The following is a 16,937-nucleotide window of genomic DNA, read 5'->3' as shown; positions in this document are numbered from 1 at the left end:
CGGGGGTGAGTTTTCTCCAAAGGGCTTGGCCACAACTCAGAGCTTTAGTGTTAAGGGTTCGACCTGGGCCCGGGTCTCGGAGTCTGTGCAGTTCCCAAGCCACGAAAGTGAGGTCGTTTCTCAAGGGAAAGTCCATTTGAGCTCACTAAGGTCTGCTTCTTTTGGTCCTGGAGTCAGCCCCCTTCACATTTTGTTCCTCCTCCTCTGGCCCCAGCCCTCTTCCAGGTCCAGCGCTCCCCCGGACTCACGTGCAGACTGGGGTGGTAGGTGAGCAGCCCGTTGTCACAGAGTGTCACGTACTTCTTCTTCCACTCCTTGTTCAGGGACTTGCCACTCCGCTTCAGCAGGATGCCCTGAGGACAGAGGCCACATCAGAGAACAGGGGCCAGCCCCACACGTCACAGGCATGGGGAAGGTCACAGTGTCATTAGGTAACTTCATCCTCCATCCCCTGTCCTCCTGGGCCACTGTGATTAACTGAGCAGAGGCCATCCAGGACTAAGGCTGAACTAGGGAGAACCAGTTAACTGAACCTTCCACAGAACGTGGCAATCCCTGACCACCCTCCGGGAGGCAGCCTGGGACCCACCTCTCTAGTTACTGTGGGCCCCTGTCCTGGGGGGTGTCTCCTTTCCCTCAGGACGTGGAGCTGGAGGAGCTCCTCACAATAGGAGGCCAGGGTTACATGGCCCCCCAGCAGTGATGCTCCTGCCCATGCGTCTACAGGCTGAGGTGAGAACTCAGAAGGACCCTGGCCTTCAACCTGCTGTGACAACCCCAGAATAGGGCAGAAAATCCCATAACCTTCCCCAAAATGCCCCCAGACTCCCACAAGGCAGGCAGTGGGGAGACATAGCCATAGAGCTCAGCAACCAAATTTCCTGTGTAAGCTGATAAGACACTCAAGTGTAGAGATTGGGGCCTGGCCCCGTGGCCTAGTGGTTAAGTTCGGTCTGCTCCACTTCAGTGGCCCAGGTTCAGTTCCTGGGCACAGACCTACACCACTCATTGGTGGCCATGCTGTGGCGGTGACCCACATACAAAACAGAGGAAGACTGGCACAGATGTTAACTCAGGGCAAATCTTCCTCAGCAAAAAAAATAAACAAATAAAGTAAAATAAGAAAAAAATAAAAAGGGAAACATTAAAAAATATATATATATAAAAAAAAGAAGAGCATGAGGACGAATAAGAGCTCCATGAGGGCAAAGATTTTTGTGGTTTTGTTCACTGGCACACCTTCAGCACTGTGACAATGCCTGGGACATAGCAGACACTCAGGAAACAGCTGGTGGCTGGGCTGGGGAAAAGCCAGCCAAGACTGTGTGGCTATCAGGGATACTGAACGGGGGAGGTGGGCCCCAGCTAGCGAGCTGCAACCTGACCATGCCCAGGGACAGCCTCTGCTGCCTTCCTCTACCGGTAACCCTTGAAGACGCTCTCACCCCTCTGGCTCTCTCCCTGAAACAACAGATAGCATGAGAGAATGGCTGAGGATGGAGGCTGGGGTCAGGGAGAGGACAAGGACAGCCACCAAGGTATACAGGTGGCAGATTCCCCAAGACCAGCATCGCACCCCCATGGATCCCCTCCTCCCAAACTCAGGAAGGCTGAGAAGAGGCAGCTCCCAGAGATTCCTAGACAAAATTCCTATGATGGAGAGCCACACGGACGGGTCAGGATCGGCAGCGGATGGGAGAGAATAGGGGAAGCACCCTGAATCCATCCCAACGCGTGTCAAAAAGGAGGAGCTCTGAGAAACTCAGCCCTGTAATGGCTTCTCTTTTAGGAAGGAGGGCCCTGCCCTAAGGCAAGCAGGAAAAGAGCGATTAGGGGTGAGACAATGGGAAGTCTCTCTGTCATCAGCTATGGTCCTGAGGCCCACAGTGGGGATAAACCCCAATTTCATTGCTCCTTCCCCCTCTAAGCCCTTCCGAAGAGAAGGCTCAGCCCTAGAGGGATGCAATTAGCAAAGAGGTGATCTGGGATTTCCTGCCTGATTTCTCCCCACTAACAAGGACCAAGGTGGAGGTAAGACAGGGCCCTACGTTCCAGTCTCCTCCTTTTCAACAGATGTTTCACGTCCTTGCTACCCCTCCTTCCTTCCTCTATCCTTCCCCTCCCACAGCCCCCAAAAGACCAATGCTATTGCAGGAGATGTGGCCATGTGAGACGGGAGCTGGAGTACTTGGCCAACTGAGGACACATCCTGCTACCTGGTACCCCATCAGCATGAGAGACCCTAGCCTCACAAGGAGCTTCTGAAGACAAGCGGTGTTAATGGAACCCTCACTAGACAACAGGGTGGCTGGAACATTCCAGAAGGCAATTGGGCCCCTGCCTCGGGGTCTGTGATGGAACCTTGGTGACCTGCCTTTGGGAGTAGCACCCACCCCTTACAGGCCAGGAACAAGGAAAAGTACAGTTTCTCCCTCTCCCCTGACTGCAGACAATGCCCCTGTGGACAATGCCAGATTCTCATCCCGCTCCCTCTCAGAAAGGGATGGGAGAGTGGCTGCCTTGCTGGCTCGCCTGCTCCTCAATCTCACTCCCTCCTTTTCTGCCACCGACCCAGCCTTCACCTTCAATGGGAGATTCCACACCAGCCTGTGTTGTCAAATGCTTCAAACCTGGGCCTCGTCCCCACCCCTGTCCCTTCACCTTCATCATGTTTGGGCGCCTCCCTCGTGGGTCCAGCTCCCAGTCAAGGGAAAGGGAAGCCGGGCTCTGCTCTCCTTTCTGCCACCAAACAGCCCTTAACATCAAACAGGTCATGTAACTGAGTGGGCCTCGGTTTCCTCAGACCGGGGAGCGGACTCCGGCATGAGGTCCTCCCTCCTCCAAGCAATGAATCAGGAATCAGGATGTCGAGGAGGCCAGTCTAGGAGAGAAGCTCTTTCCTATCCAGAACTCTTTCCCCTCCTTCACCTGGGCCCCTCTCAGGGAGGAAGCAGAGGAGCTGCCCACCAGCGGTAATGAGCTTGTTAGCCAGGACTGTGGGAGGAGCGCCGGCTCGGTAGAGAGAGGCATGTGCAGCTGGCCAGGGAACAACCCGCTGCCCACGCCCATCTCCAGCCCGCCTCTCATCTGCCCAGCCCTGCTCTGCCCACACAGCGCCAAGACACAGAAGCAGCAGAAAGCTGGGCTGGCGAGAGGCCTGCCTACCCGCGCCTCCTGTTCCCTCTCACATCTTGTGCTCCAAGGAGGGAGAATGAGCTACAGGGGTTCCTGCTACCCTCCCTGGCCAGCCGGGCTGTGCACGGTGGAGCAGGAAGCAATCTGGGGCGGAATGGGAGCGGTGCGGAGGCGACAGCCCCCAGAGGACCCGTTCCCGCCGCCGCCTCCCTCCCAGCTCCGCCAGCCAGCTTAATTGCGGAGTCCGGATTGATTGGGAATGCAAATGGCAACTGAAATGCAATCTCCACTCCCAGCAGGAGAAGGGGGGAGGGGGAAGGAACGGAATGGGGAGACCAGGACAGGAGGGCTGGAAAGGGGTTGGACCGACCCAGGGCAGCGGGGAAGTTTGGGGGGCGGGGCGCTGGGGAGGAGCGCAAGAAACCAGAGAGTGGATGAGCACATCCCCACGCTGCGTGTGATCGCGCTGCAGCATCAGAGCACAGGCCTAGCTACCTGCCTCCAGCCGGCAGCACAGTGGACTGCACTCGGGTTCCTTCCTGGCGGTGTCTGTCCCACTGAAAGTCCCTGAGGTTTAGGGGCCTGTCACACCCAAGTGACCTAGCTGACCCCCTGGCCAGGCCAGAATCCCGGGTACAAGTTCACAGGTCTTCAACCCCCAGCCCCAGAGCTCCCCCTTCCCCTCCACGTGGGGGATTCAGGGAAGAGATCAATCAGCCTGTACCCAAGACAGGAAGAGGGGCCTTTGGGGCTACACTCATCTCAAAGCACAGGCCCCCGGGGAAGGAGTTCTCTCTTACTTACTAAATGTTTACATGTACACACTCAGAAAGAACCCGCCCCCAAAGCAGGGAGTGACAGTCCTCTGCCAGAAGCACATCCGCATCACCTGGCCTGGTGAGAGGGCTGCAGGGAGGCACTCAGTTTGTGCAGGCCCAGAGACAGGTGATCACACCATCAATAGGTTTGTGAGGACCGATTTTGCACCCAGACACACACAGGCACAAGGGGAGGTGACTGGCTGCTGCCACCCCTCTCAACCTCTTCACCTGTCTTCCAGGTAGGCTGACCCAACTAGAGCGGTCCTTGTCAGACATCAGTGCAATGACATTTCAGGAGAAGGCTGAAGAAGAAACACAGGACATGGAGCAACACAGCGTTCCTCGCTCTGCCCTCTGGGACCCTCACATACTTCCTGGCTCTCCATTCTAAATGGGCCTCCACTGTGGGGTCAGACACCTCCAACCTTAACACAGGAATTCTGGTCACACTGCCAGTGGGCCCCAGACGCCGCAGCCTGGAGGGCCACACCTGACCACAGGGCCCTGGCCAGGGTGAGCTCTGGCCATACCAGTCTCCTCTGTGGTCAAAACCTGACGACATGGTCCCTGTAGACATGGCATCGCTAACCACTGGCTCCCCAGATCTGTGCCAAGCCCAGCATCCTGGGGGTATAGCAGACTAACACCAGGCCATGTGCCCTTATCCCAACAGGTACCTCACCTAGCAGGCTCTTGCTTGAGCTCCAGCGAGACACCTCCTCACTCTACCCTCCAACAACTCAGCAGTTCCAGAACCCTGCCCAGCACACCACCATCTCTGCACAAAGATAGCCTCCATCATTCAATGTCTTTTTCCAGCGTGGGGACTGACGACAGGTCTGGGAGGATCCAAGCTTTGGGGGGGCCCAGCCCTGCCAGGGAGTGACTCAGAAAGGCGGTGGAGAAAAGACTAGGTGGTGGCACCTCAACTAAGTTTTTTCTTTACAAATGAATGGAGGCTCATATGGACAAGATTGAGCCAAAAAACCTACAGAAGAACCAGCCTTCAGTATGCCCATCAATGAGTATGCCTCAGGGTACTCTTTTGGGAATGCTCTTCCTTTTCTGGGAGGAGGAGAGGTAGGCCAGAGCCCAGACTCCTCTCCGGGTCACCCAACTCCAAAACCACTGGCAGGAGAGCAGCTGAGGACAGCATGTGGCTCTCTGCTGCCCCCTGGTGGTCGTGAGGAGGAACGAGCAGAGCCCAGCGAGGGGCAGCTCCAGGCCCAGGCCGCAGTAGCCGCTCTAGCCGCTCTTCCCAGAGGTCCATCCTTCTTAGTGAGGAACCTCTCCTTGTGAAGGATTCAGGCCCGGCAATGGAGGGGGGGGAGGTGCTCGCCTCTTATACCATCTCCCAGAGGCCTGGAAAAGAACCATCCTCTAGCATTTCCTGGGCCTCGTCTCAGCTCCTCTTTGGCCACAGGGGAAGGGAGTGCTGACCTGTTTAATGGGGATGGCCCGACCACTCCCGATACTGTCCACCTTGCACTCGGAGGCTTTTTTCTCCCGGTCCAAGTCAGCACCCTTTCGAGACTAAAAGAGAAAAGAAGAGACATGTTAAAGGGGCCCAAGGTCCACGGGGGACAGTTGCCCACATGGAATGCCCAGCCCTCCCATCCTCCCTCCTCCTGGGCAGGCCCTAGCAGTGGGGCAGGGCCGGGGCGGCGGGACCGGGAAGGAACTGAGACCACGAGTATTCCAACGGGTTTATTCTTACACACGGCACCATACAGAGCAGCACAGTTCACTGAGCCGGGCCCGCCCCTTACAAAAGAGCAAGGACACGAAATACCGAGGGTGTGAGGACCGCACAGCCCAGGGGGCTGGGGCATAAGAGAAGGGAAGGGGCGAGGAGTGGTGGACGGTGGGGCTGAGGGATGGCCTGGAGCACAGGGCACGAAAACTGGGGAGAGCAAAGTCCAGAAGTGAGCGGGCAGTGGCCCGTCTGCAGCACAGACACCACACGGCACGTTGCACCGAGCATGTCGGCGTGGCCCAAGGGGCACAGTGGATGGAGAGAGAGAGGAGAGAGGCCAGAAGAGGCCCTGCGCCCCTGCCAGGCTCCTGGGGCAGAGCCCGCCCAATGCGGATCCTAGGAAACGGGGAGGCCAAGAAAGGAGAAAGGCAAGCGCGCAGCGGTGGCTGTGGCGTCCGGAGCGGAGCAGGAACGGCAGAAGTCCATGCAGGAAGGAGCAGAGGAGGGGAGGGGCAGGAAAGCTCCCCCCAGGAGCAGCTGGGCCGGGGCGGGCGCTCGGATGCCCCCGCCCCTCTGGGCCTGTCTCGCTGGCCTGGCGCCTGGTGTGGGGCCGAGCTCCCTTCTTCTCCATGCAGCGAGCCTGGCGCAGCGCGTCCAGCCGGGCCTGGTCCCCGGCAGCCCCCAGCCGCAGGCTCCAGCGTTCCTAGCCTTCCCTGGGGGTGGGGGTTAGTTACAAAGGTTCCTGTGGGTCTCTGGAGTGGGGAGCACGGCGGCCGCTTCTCATCTGAGAGCAGTCCCAGGGCCCGGCCCGCCTCCGGCCCCGCACAGGGGAGAATGTCCAGAGGTGCTGTGTGTCACCACCTGGTCTTCTAATTTGGAAGGAGTTGGAAAGGCCTTTTTGTTGATGAAAAGTTGGAAACAGTGGCACATATCTGCAAATATCGAAAGAATAAAGATTTTGGCAAGTTATACTCAAGCCCCGCACAAGTCGGTCAGCACTGGTGAGGGCAGAAACCCAGGCACCTGGGGAGAGGCAGCAGCGGGATGAAGAGGAGGAGGCGGCGGCGAGGCAGTGGCCGGGCAGTCCATCTCAGCGGGGAATGTTCACCACACGCAGCCTGGGCCCCACATCCCTCCTGTTCTCCAGGCTGCCGGGAGCCAGGGCACAGGGAAGGGGCGAAGGACAACAGCCGCAGCATGGGGGGAGCACAGCCAAAGGAATGGGAAGAACTGGGCCAGGGGCTGCCGCCTGCAGCTGCACCATCAGTGCCTGCCCTGGGTCTCTCCTGGGCGCCAGAGCCTCTGCCCCTTTGGCCCAGGGAGGAGGAAGGTGCATGGGACCGCTGCCACAGGGTCCCCAAACAGAAGAGCCAGTTGGGGGCATGGGGTGCAGACTGCCCCAGCCAGGCTGGTGAGCCAAGAGGCCTCCAACCACCAGAGGATCTCTGGGAGCCCAGGGGGCACCCCCCCAAGGAAGGGAACCAGGGCGTGAGCAGCAACAGAACGAGTACATGAAGTCATGGGGGGATGGGATGGCCATGTCCAGCGGGAGGGCCACAAGGGCACCAGCCATGGAGCAGGAAGGCTCTGCTGGGGAGGACGATGAGGCGAGGGAGTGGCCCCCTAGCGAGGATGACAGGGGGAGGTCCTGAGATGCACCCCTAGAGACGGACAGGTCTTGAGGCTGCCTCGGGGACAATGGCGCAAGTGAGGTCACCATGGAAACAATGGAAAGAAAAAATAAGGTTGGCACAGTGAAGATGGAGAGAATGAGAGGGCCGAAGGGAAGGCTGTGCCGTGAGCGCACGCAGCAAGGAAGGCAGGCGGAGGCAGCACGGTGGAGCAGGCAACAGAGCGCGCAGGGCCGGGAGCACGAAGGCGAATGCGCGCGGCGAGGAGGCCATGAGCTAGGCATGGGCGTCAGACAGAGGGTGGCAGAGGGAGGAGAGCGTGCCCTGGGGTGTTGCAGGACTAGTAGCAGAGGAAGGTGAGAGACTAAGAATGATGCTGAGGATGGTAACTGAGGCAGGATGTCAGGGAGCAGGTGCCGAGGGCACAGACGGTGGTCACTGCAAACACAGGCACCCGCAGGCTTTACAGCAGCAGCAGCAGCAGCAGCAGCAGCAGCAGCAGCAGCAGCAGCAGCAACAGGTGTGGGCACAAGCAGGCAGCCCGAGGCCCTGTGTGTCTCGATGGGTGTGAATAGAAACAAGAAGCTGTGAGTCTAGGCAGGGTCGGGGCTGGGGAAGTGCAATGCACGGCAGCAGCTTGTCAGCAGAAAGAGAGTCAGTCAGCATGGACGGGGAGGGGGCGCGTGGCAGGCAGAGGGTAGATGGAGGCAGGCAGACCTGGCAGAAGTGTGCTGGTGGGTGGAGGCAACAGTGAATGAGCAAGGCCTGGGGAGCACTGGCTGCCTGGGCAGGGTTCCTGAGAGCCTGGCTGGGGCCTGGCCTGGCCAGCAGGACACAGAGCCAGACTGAGCGCCAAGCCCTGACGCTCAGAAAGAGGCACACGGATGACGCAGAAAGACAGGGCCATGTCCTGAGAATCCACACGGGCAGCTCACCCACCTGCATCTGACCCAAGACTCCTGGCATGGTCCAGCCAATCCCAGCTGGAGGGTGAGAGTATTGGGTGGGTGCTGTGTGTCAGATGCTGGGCATGGAGAAACAGCAGACTCAGGGCACCTAAGAGCTGAGGGGCCGGGCCCCGAGCAGTGGATGGCACATGGGACCCCGGGGTGAAGTCCACAGGGAGGGGGAGAAAGGGTGGGCCTGTGGAGTTCTGAGTCAGGGTGGAGAGCCACAGGCTGGGAATCAGGAGACGGAGGCCTAGGAAAGATGTCTAAGCCTTTGTTAAATCAGTCACTGCAGGGTGTGGGAAGCGTGAGGTGATGGACAATAGCAGGAATGCAGACTGTGAGGCCTGGGCCCTGGTTCTAGCTCTGCCAGAACCATTCTAGTTCTGGTTCTAACCCTTCACACAGCCTTGGGCAAGTAACCTTGGGGCCTTGGTTCACTGCAGAATCAAGGTGTCGGGAAGGTTAGAGCAGAGGCGTCAAAGGCCGCTCCAGCTGGCCAAGAAGCCCTACGTGATTGGGGGTGGGAGGGTGAGTGTGTGCAGCAGGGGCAGGAGGATCTGTGTGGATATGCCGAGGGCAGCGCCCTGTGGGCTCAGAAGAACGGTCTGGAAGAGTCTGGGTGTGGAGGAGGGCACCAGTAAGGAGCCTACAGAAGCTGCTGTGTGTCTGTGTGAATGGAGAAAGAGAGACTACAGGTGGCATCTTCCTGACTCGGGGCTACCCACAGCCCAGCTGTCTGGGGCTCCTGCCTGCTCTGCTCCCTCTTAGCTGGGTGGCGGGGGCTCGGCCCTGCCTGTGCAGTGAAGGCAGCTGGGCAGGTGGGAGGACAGGGCACGGGACACGTACCGTGAAGATGTTGGAGCGCCGCTTGGACTGCTTGCGGATGGGTGTGGGGGTGGAGGAGGCAGCGATGGTCTCGATGCGCAGCTCCCGCTGGCTGATGCTGGGGGTGGAGGGGACTGAGGATGAGTAGTCGCTGAAGGCGCTGCTGCCGCCATTCGTGGCCTAAGGACAGAGAGGGCTGCTGAGGGCGGCTCGGGTTGGGTGCAGGGAGAGGCAGCAGGCAGGAGCCAAGAACCCCTGCAGTATGGGGACCTGGCTTGGGGCTCATGGGGCAGCAGAGGAGCCACTAGCTCCTAAAGATGGAACCGAGGGGGACGGCAGCATGGCCTGAAGGCTGGCAGGATCCAGTCGTCACTGCCTGGGGTGCCCCACTAGGGCCCCAGCAGGGGCAATTCTGTGCCCACTAGGGAACTGAATCAGAGGCAACGGCTGCCTGTCGGAGTCAGTGACAGAGTGAACAAACTGTGGAGTCTTGGCGCACAGGTGGGTCTGGCATGAGGCAGCAGGTCACCCAGAATGAGCTCCCCAAAGTCAGTGACGTATGTTGAGGCAGCAGGAGGCCAGGGCGGGGCTCAGGGTGCCAGGGAGAATGAGCTTCACTCTTTGACAGTGTGTGCGATAGGGGAAGGGACATGGAAAAGCCGAGGCAGAGAGAACGGAACCAAGCCTGCCATCAGAGTGGGCGGCAGATAAGGGACAGAGGTGCGGAAGGAAGAGGAGACAGAAAGGATCACAGGATGGAGACAGAAAGCGCACGGCAGTGTCTACTCCAGGACTCGGGAGACAGCACAACAAGGCCCGCTCCCTAACGGTCCGTGGGGTGTTCACTAAGTGGAGGCCGTGTCCTGCTGGCAGTGCCTGGAATCCTAACCTGTCCAAAAGGAGCGGAACACCCAAACCGCCACCCCTCGGCAGTCAGAGGCCCCTCAGGCGGGGCCCGCCGGCACCTGAGGCAGAGCTGCTGAGAGACAGTGAAGAAAGACCTATCATTCCTCCTTCCCACCCGAGAACACTTACAAAGGAATCCCTGCGGCCTTCTAAAGGGCCAAAGGGAGGGGTCTCTGGAACAGCAACCAGGCTGCCATCAGAAAGCTGGGGGCCAGGGTGGGCCTTGGAAAGACAATGGCCCTGAGCAGACAGAAAGCTGTAGCTGTCGGCCTGACCACTCAGTCGAGTGTATCTGTGATGGCCCAGGGCTTTCCACAGAGCAGAGTGGGGAAACACAGTTCCAGAAGGAAACAGCAACCCACGTGCCAAGAGCCAAAAAATACACAGGCAGTAGGCCCGGAAGTGGGCAGGCATCCAAGTGGTATTATGGGAGAACAGTGGCAGGAGTTGGCTCAGAACACCCGACAGGGCACGAAAGCCATTGGTCCCTGTGGGGCAAGCGCTGCCCTTCTAAATGCAAACACCGACAAAAGGGCTGACAGGTGAGTAGGGGAGAGGCCTGTGCCGTGAGCTGGTTTTGCTAGGGCTGGTCCCGAGCAGGCCTACAGGAACTCCTCTCACCCTGTGCTCCTGAGGGTGGCTCCACAGGAAGCCGTCCTGAGGCATCGCTAACAGCACTGACTGATCACATTGCCTTAGCTGACATGGCTGCAGAGCGAGTAGAGTGGCGAGCAGGGATGGGAAACTAGCGGGAAGGCAGTCAGCACAGGGGTACAGATGAGGCCGGGCCAGTCGTGCAGGCTACAGGGAACTCGAGCGAGTGTTTTCAAACCGTCCGCGAGGTGGGAGACCAGATGAGGTGGGGACACGCAAGCAGACAGACAGTATGGTGAGGCAGGGCCGCGGTGGGACAAACTCGCGGTGGGAGACGGAGAGGCTGGCCGCACCTGGTTGATGTGCACGGCCGGGATGGAGGCGGCGGACACTGCCGAGTGGCTGGGGGAGTTGGGCAGTGACTTGCAGGGCCCGATGGCCAGCTGCTGCTTCTTCCGCAAGGCCACTACCTTCTGGGCCACTGCAGGGGACAGCAGAGTCAATTACCCCTCTGGGGAGAAGGGAGAAGCCCAGCTTAGAGCCGCCCCCCAGGGCACAGCGCCCCGCTGGCCACAGCGCCATCCTGAGCCCCGCTCTGGGGGAGCCGTTCCCACCCGGCGCCCGAGTTACCGTCCTGGAAGACGCGCTCCACGTTGAGCCCGTAGGTCGCGCACGTCTCATAGTAGGTGCAGCGCTTCAAGTCTGTGGAGAGCTTGCGGGCCCTGCTGTCGTCGATGACTCGGGGGTTTGCGGCACTGATGGCATCTGTTGGAGGCGGGATGGTGGGGATTTACTCAGCCTGCTGAGAAGCTGGGGCCACTGAGGGGGAGGGCCATTTGGTCAGAGGGTGAGTGGGCAAAGAGCCCAGGGCAGCGGATGACACAGAGCACGAGAAGACGGGTGTCCAGGCCTTGTTCCAGCTCTGCCACCAACTCACTGAGTGGAAAGGAGCCAGCCACTCTGTTTATTCATCACAAAATACGTGCACACGATCATCACATGGATGGCAGGATCTATCTGGGGAAGATCCATTGTGTACGCAGCCAGGAGGAGGCCCCCCGAAGACGAGGACTCAGTCAGCACCAGGAGGGGCGGGAGAGCTGGGCTTCCTTACAGCAGTCCACCTGGGGACCCCCAGCGCCCCATGCCACCCCTGCAGGCCTGCTCACCCTGCGTGCCCACCAGCACCATGGGCACCTCGCTCGCGTTGCGGAAGCTGCAGAGCCGCAGGAAGTAGTTGTACACGGTCTGGAAGCTGATTTCATCCTCCAGGCTGAACACAAACACCACCGCGTCCACCCAGGCAGCAAACTAGGGGGGACCGAGCAGAATTACCACCCTCACCTGGTCATGGGCGAATTCCGTACCCTTCTCCCCACACACTCAACCTTGCCCAGTCCCAAGCAAGAACTTCGAGTAAAGGGCACCATGGGCCAGGACGGGGGCAGGAGCATCACCTGGAGCTCAGGGGGACCTCCTTCATCTCGGATCAGCAGCAGGTAACTCTGGCCATCCACCACAATCTCCTTCTTAAACCGACCCCCTAGGACAGAATGCACGGTCAGGCCCAAAACTGAGAGAAGGAGCGCACGGAGGCCAAGCAGAGAAGAAATCCACAGCTTCCAAGGGGGGGAGACGGGAGGACTGAGAAGGACAAGGGGCTTGAGCCCCATACACAGACAGCGGGAAGGAGAGAAAGGGGGCAGAGTGGCCAGGCTCAGAGCCCAGGCCAGCCCAGGACGCTCACCTTCAGGGGACTCCTCCTGGACATAGGTCCCCGTCAGATAGCGGTGCACCAGGGCCGACTTCCCACTAGACAGGTTTCCCACAATGCCCTGCGGGAGAGGAAGGGGTGAGAGTGGCAGTCAGAGGGCACGAGGAAGGAGATGGGGCAGAAGAGGCAAATACCATCAGGAAGGAGAAGGGCCGGCTTGAGGACAGGAAAAGAATGAGACTCGGAGGGCAGGGAAGAGGGCCAGAAGCGAAGGGCTTCGGGAAAAGGCCAAGCTGAGAGAAGGAGGGGACTGGACGTAGGGGAAGCCATGTCCAGACCCACGGCTCCAGCCTGCACCCGCCCAGCCCCAGGGCTGCCTGGGCCTCCCACGGGCCTCACTCACCACTTTAAGCTCCGGCACCGAGCGGCTCAGGGTCCACTCCTGGCTGTTCACAAAGGAGTCTGCGGGAGAGAAGGCCGCCCATCAGGCCTGGGGTGGCACGTACATCTGTGCTATCTGCTACCAGCTGCCTCCTGCCCTGCCCCTTCCTAGGCAAAGGCCAGAAAACGGGGTCCTGACCCTCACCCCCATTCCCTAGGGAGCAGCAGGAAAATTCTTTCCGAGTGGAATGGAGTGATGATAGTCCTCAGAAAGAGGACTCTGAGGAGCGTGGACTCAGTTCTCCTGGGCTAGACCTGTGCCCCTCCTCCTCTCACTGCTCCAGCAAGATAAGTATTTCCTACCTTGAGCCACACCCGGCCTGGTGCGCCCGAGGCCCAGACACCAGGCCCAGGTGAGAGGGCACTCCAGCAGGTCTCAGCCCAGACCCAAGCCAGGCTGGGCACTTGGCAGCTGGGAAGGGGGGCCAGCCTCCTGCATCGAGTAGGAACAGCTCACTCTCTCGGGGTGGGGCCACCCACCACATTCCTAGCCAGGGTGATGAGGGAGGAGCCCTTACCTGGCCCTGTTCTGTGAGGGGCAGGTCGAATGGGGAGCTATCTACCCAGCCCAACTGGCCCTCCTCCCCATGCTCCTCCTTGGTGGAGAGGCCACCTCCCTTTCTTTCCTAGAGACCCGCCTCTCCGGCTCCCTCCTCTCCAGGCCATTCTCAGCTCCCACCTGACTCTGGCAATGTTCTGGGAAAGGGAAGCCTTGAGCTACCCAGAGTCCTCCAAAGATGAGGCCAGCCCATCTTTATCCTCTGGGCCGTAACCGACATCCTCCAGCCAGCTCTGGGCAGCCTTGGGGCCAGCATGGCCTCTGGGCCATGCTTGCTTCCCCTCCCCAGGTCGTTTCAAAGAGTAGTCCTTGCGACCGGTCCACAAGCAAGCCCTGAACTCATCTGCAGGGGCAGCAGAGGCGAGGGCTCAAGCCCGGCCTGGGAGCTAGATATGTGTTCTCATCCTGCCTAGAGCCAGCTGACTCCGTGAGTCTGTCCCTTCCGGGCCTCAATTCTGCATGTGCCAAAGGTGAGGAAGGGGCCCTTCCGGCCCGTCCCATAGCCCACCATGCTATGGGCCGCGGCTAGCGCCCGGACGGAGGACCGCCTGGAAGTCCTCCTCTGCCACGACCACCTTCTCACACCCAGCAGCGACCCCAGAGCCCGCCTGAGCATCCATCTCCCTCGGGCCGGCCCCCACCTCTCCCAGGTAGGTTCAGGGGCTCCGCACCCGCTCTTAACGCGGGACTCCGACCAGAGAGGCCACGCAGGCTGGGACTCTTCCCCTTACCGCTTGGCGTGCCCAGGAGCCCCGGGGCCGCGGCCGCCCGGCGGCTCCACAGCGGCTCGGCGGGCGCGGGCGCGGGTGCGGGCTCCCTCCGGCGGAAGCGGCTGGTGAGCAGCCTCCAGAGGCCGGCGGCGGCGCGGGGGCGGCCGGGCTCGGGCGCGGCGCGCGGGGCCTCGGCGCCCAGCAGCAGGTCGCGGCGGCTGGGGAAGGCGCCCAGGGAGCTGGCGTCGCCGTCGCTGCGGGTGCGCGCCCGGGGCAGGGGCCCCGACTCGGCGCGCCGGATCTCCTGGCCGCGGCGCAGGCGGAAGCTGAAGCTCTTCCTCAGCGCGGAGAGGCCGCGCCGGGGGCCCGGGCCGCCGCCGCCGCGCAGCACCTGCCAGCGCTGGCTGCTCCACAGCGAGGCGCCCCGCAGGAAGCCCGCGCTACCCGCGCGGCCCAGCCCCGCGCCCGCGCCCTCGGCCGCCGCCAGCTCCAGGCGGTTCACCTCCAGGAACGTCATGCTGGTGGGCCGCGGCGCCGGGCTCCCCCGAGGGCGGCTGCGCCGGGCCGGCGCGGGGCTGGGCGCTGGGCTGGACGCCGGGGTGCTCGCGGCCGAGCCGGGGCGCCCCGCAGGCTCGGGCCCGGGAGCTGGCGGCGGCCCGTCGGCGGGGCCCCGGCGGCCAAGGCGCGGGCGCAGGAGGCCGAGCAGCAGGCTGCGGGGCCCGGCGGGCGACCGGCCCGAGGCGCCCGAGCATACGCTCCGCGGCCGCGCCGGCTGCTCACGCGCGGCGCACAGGGCGGCCTGCAGGGCGGCGGCGGCGCGGTCAGCCGGGGCGCCGTGCACGTCCAGCGAGTCGCAGACGCTGAGGGCGCGACGGCAGCCGGCGGGCCGCTCCTGGCTGTAGCTGTCGCCCGGCGGCCGGCCCCGCTCCATGCTCAGGGCCCGCGGGCGAGGTCCAGGCCCATGGCGAGGGGCGCGGGGCTGGGCCCGGGCCGGGGCCGCGGCCGGGGCGCACGGACCTCCGGCCTCTGGGCACTGGCGTCGGCCGCCGACCGAGTCCCTCAACGCCTCCACCTCACAGCAGCCGGCAAGCCCAGACCTGGAGAGGCCGGGAGCCAGCCCAGCAAGGAGAGGCGGCAAGCCTGGCCTGGAACACCCTGGAACGGCGGCGGCGGGGGAGCCAGCATGCTGGGGCAGCCCCCGAGCCCTCAACAAACAGGAAATTCCAGCCCAGGGCTCCTCCTCGGACTGGGGCAGGTAGGCGAGGAGCTGTCATTAAGAGCAGCCCAAATAAATAACAGTCCTCAGCACACCACACACTGTGCCCCGTTTTGGAGAGCAGTGGGCCATCTGCTCTTTCTCCAGAGGAAGAGCAACCAGAAGGTGATACCCAGGGCTGGAATTAACAAGAGCCTGAAGCAGGAGTCAGGAGGCAAGTCGGATGCCATCTCTGGGCCTCAGTCTCCTTATCTGTAAAATGGGGGGCTGAATGAGGTGAGCCTATCTTAGGTTTTGGCTCATTCTGACATTGGGAAACTCAAGAATCAGAGTTGCTGGATGCTCATTCCACTGTTCTGTTAATGACTGAAGCTGTCTTCTTCCTTGGAGATTACAAAATCATCCGGACTGGCTTAAGTGCCGTCCTGCCTAAGGCAGGACAAGATCAAAAGGTAAGCTCTGGACCTGGACCATACAGTTCTGGACAAGGGACTCACTTCTGTGTCCCTGAAGTCTCCGGTCTCCTCCTGTCACTGGGTCTCACCTCCTGTCCAGAGTTTGTCCAGAGGTTGGCTGGCCAGGCAGAGGCGAAGCGTTAGCCTGCAGTACTGGCTGGAGCCGTAAGCTCACTCTCTCCAAGCGCCGATGCCCTCTGAATTTCCTGAGTGTGGGCTGCACCAGACACGTGTTAAGTGCAGGGCTCACCCCAGAATGGGGGTGGGGGGGCAGTTGCCGTGCTTCCACTGCATTTTAAACATCAGTCCTCTCCTGAGGCCCTGGAGATGAGCCAGTTTACCGTAATCCACAAGGACCACGAGCAGATCAGGAGAAACCAGTTTAGGTACTGGCAAAGATGAGGGGGCTTGCATTTCCTTTAAAGAGATAATACACCCAGGTTTCCTCCACCCCCACTCCAACCCAACTCCCAACGTCCCCTCTAAGCTTTAGAATTCCAGGGTCCTAGTCAAAAGCAGAGTACAAGATAAAAGTGGCGCATTCCTGAGGGGCTGGGGTGGGGGAATGCCTGAGGAAGGCAGGGCCTCTCCATCCTAGGTGCTCCCGCAGAAAAGAGCTGGACACTCCCAAGTCCCGGGCTGGATCTCCCGGCCCGGAGAGGCCCTGGGGGTGAATCCATATTTCCTGGGACTAGTTATTAACAATGATGAGGATGGCTTCTTCCTCTCGGGATGCATATTCCCCATGTAATAGATGGTTCCGCAGAAGGGCCCTTCCCAGGATCCTTTGGGCATGGAAACAAGAACACAACCCAGGAATCCTGACTCACAGTTCCAAGTTTAAGTCTCCCACACTCAACTTCCCTATCTGCATATCTGTCTGTCTGTCCTCTCTCACACACACATGGGGAATTACCCCTCCCGAAAAGAGTAAGGCTGCTCAGTCACAAACCTCCACCCAAGCCAATGGAAGTGCAAGCACAGGGCAGTGGCCATAGGAACCTGTCTCTGGGGACTGAGGGGGACAGGATGAAAGGGGATGGGGTGCTTTAGAACCCACTGGCTCTCTCAGTAGGACAGCAGGATGGGATAGGAGGGGAAAGGCCCCCAGCTACACCTATACACACACACACAGCTCGGGCAAGGCAGCCAGCAGTGCCGGGTCCAGAGGTGAAAGAACATCGCCCATTCTCCAAGGACACACCAGCTCCCAGCTCCCACCGCACCTGCAGAATCAGCCCAGGTAAGAAGCTCAGCCTGGCTCAATTCCCAAACCCGGAACAG

General features: G+C 60.8%; 1 protein-coding gene across 9 annotated transcripts in view; it reads right to left on the bottom strand.

Annotated features, from left to right (window-relative positions):
- Nucleotides 1-16,937, bottom strand: part of AGAP3 (ArfGAP with GTPase domain, ankyrin repeat and PH domain 3) — a 56,893-nt gene that overhangs the window by 16,959 nt on the left and 22,997 nt on the right. For 3 of the 9 annotated variants that reach the window (XM_014828908.3, XM_070516238.1, XM_014828909.3), the window contains exons 2-10: nucleotides 12,676-12,734; nucleotides 12,306-12,393; nucleotides 12,016-12,101; nucleotides 11,728-11,869; nucleotides 11,189-11,323; nucleotides 10,912-11,039; nucleotides 9,080-9,238; nucleotides 5,397-5,489; nucleotides 249-353 (exon numbers count right to left, since the gene is read on the bottom strand). In XM_014828908.3, coding sequence (XP_014684394.3) covers nucleotides 249-353; nucleotides 5,397-5,489; nucleotides 9,080-9,238; nucleotides 10,912-11,039; nucleotides 11,189-11,323; nucleotides 11,728-11,869; nucleotides 12,016-12,101; nucleotides 12,306-12,393; nucleotides 12,676-12,734 — 995 coding nt within the window. Of the gene's footprint in view, nucleotides 1-248; nucleotides 354-5,396; nucleotides 5,490-5,650; nucleotides 6,585-9,079; nucleotides 9,239-10,911; nucleotides 11,040-11,188; nucleotides 11,324-11,727; nucleotides 11,870-12,015; nucleotides 12,102-12,305; nucleotides 12,394-12,675; nucleotides 12,735-14,003; nucleotides 15,044-16,937 lie in introns of those variants that run through there. The other 6 variants (XM_044765743.2, XM_044765744.2, XM_044765745.2 and 3 more) reach the window with 5 other exon arrangements.

Source organism: Equus asinus, chromosome 1, assembly GCF_041296235.1.
Source record: "Equus asinus isolate D_3611 breed Donkey chromosome 1, EquAss-T2T_v2, whole genome shotgun sequence".
Taxonomy (NCBI): domain Eukaryota; kingdom Metazoa; phylum Chordata; class Mammalia; order Perissodactyla; family Equidae; genus Equus; species Equus asinus.
Note: the sequence above shows the minus strand (reverse complement) of the source record. Positions and strands in the feature narration are given on the sequence as shown.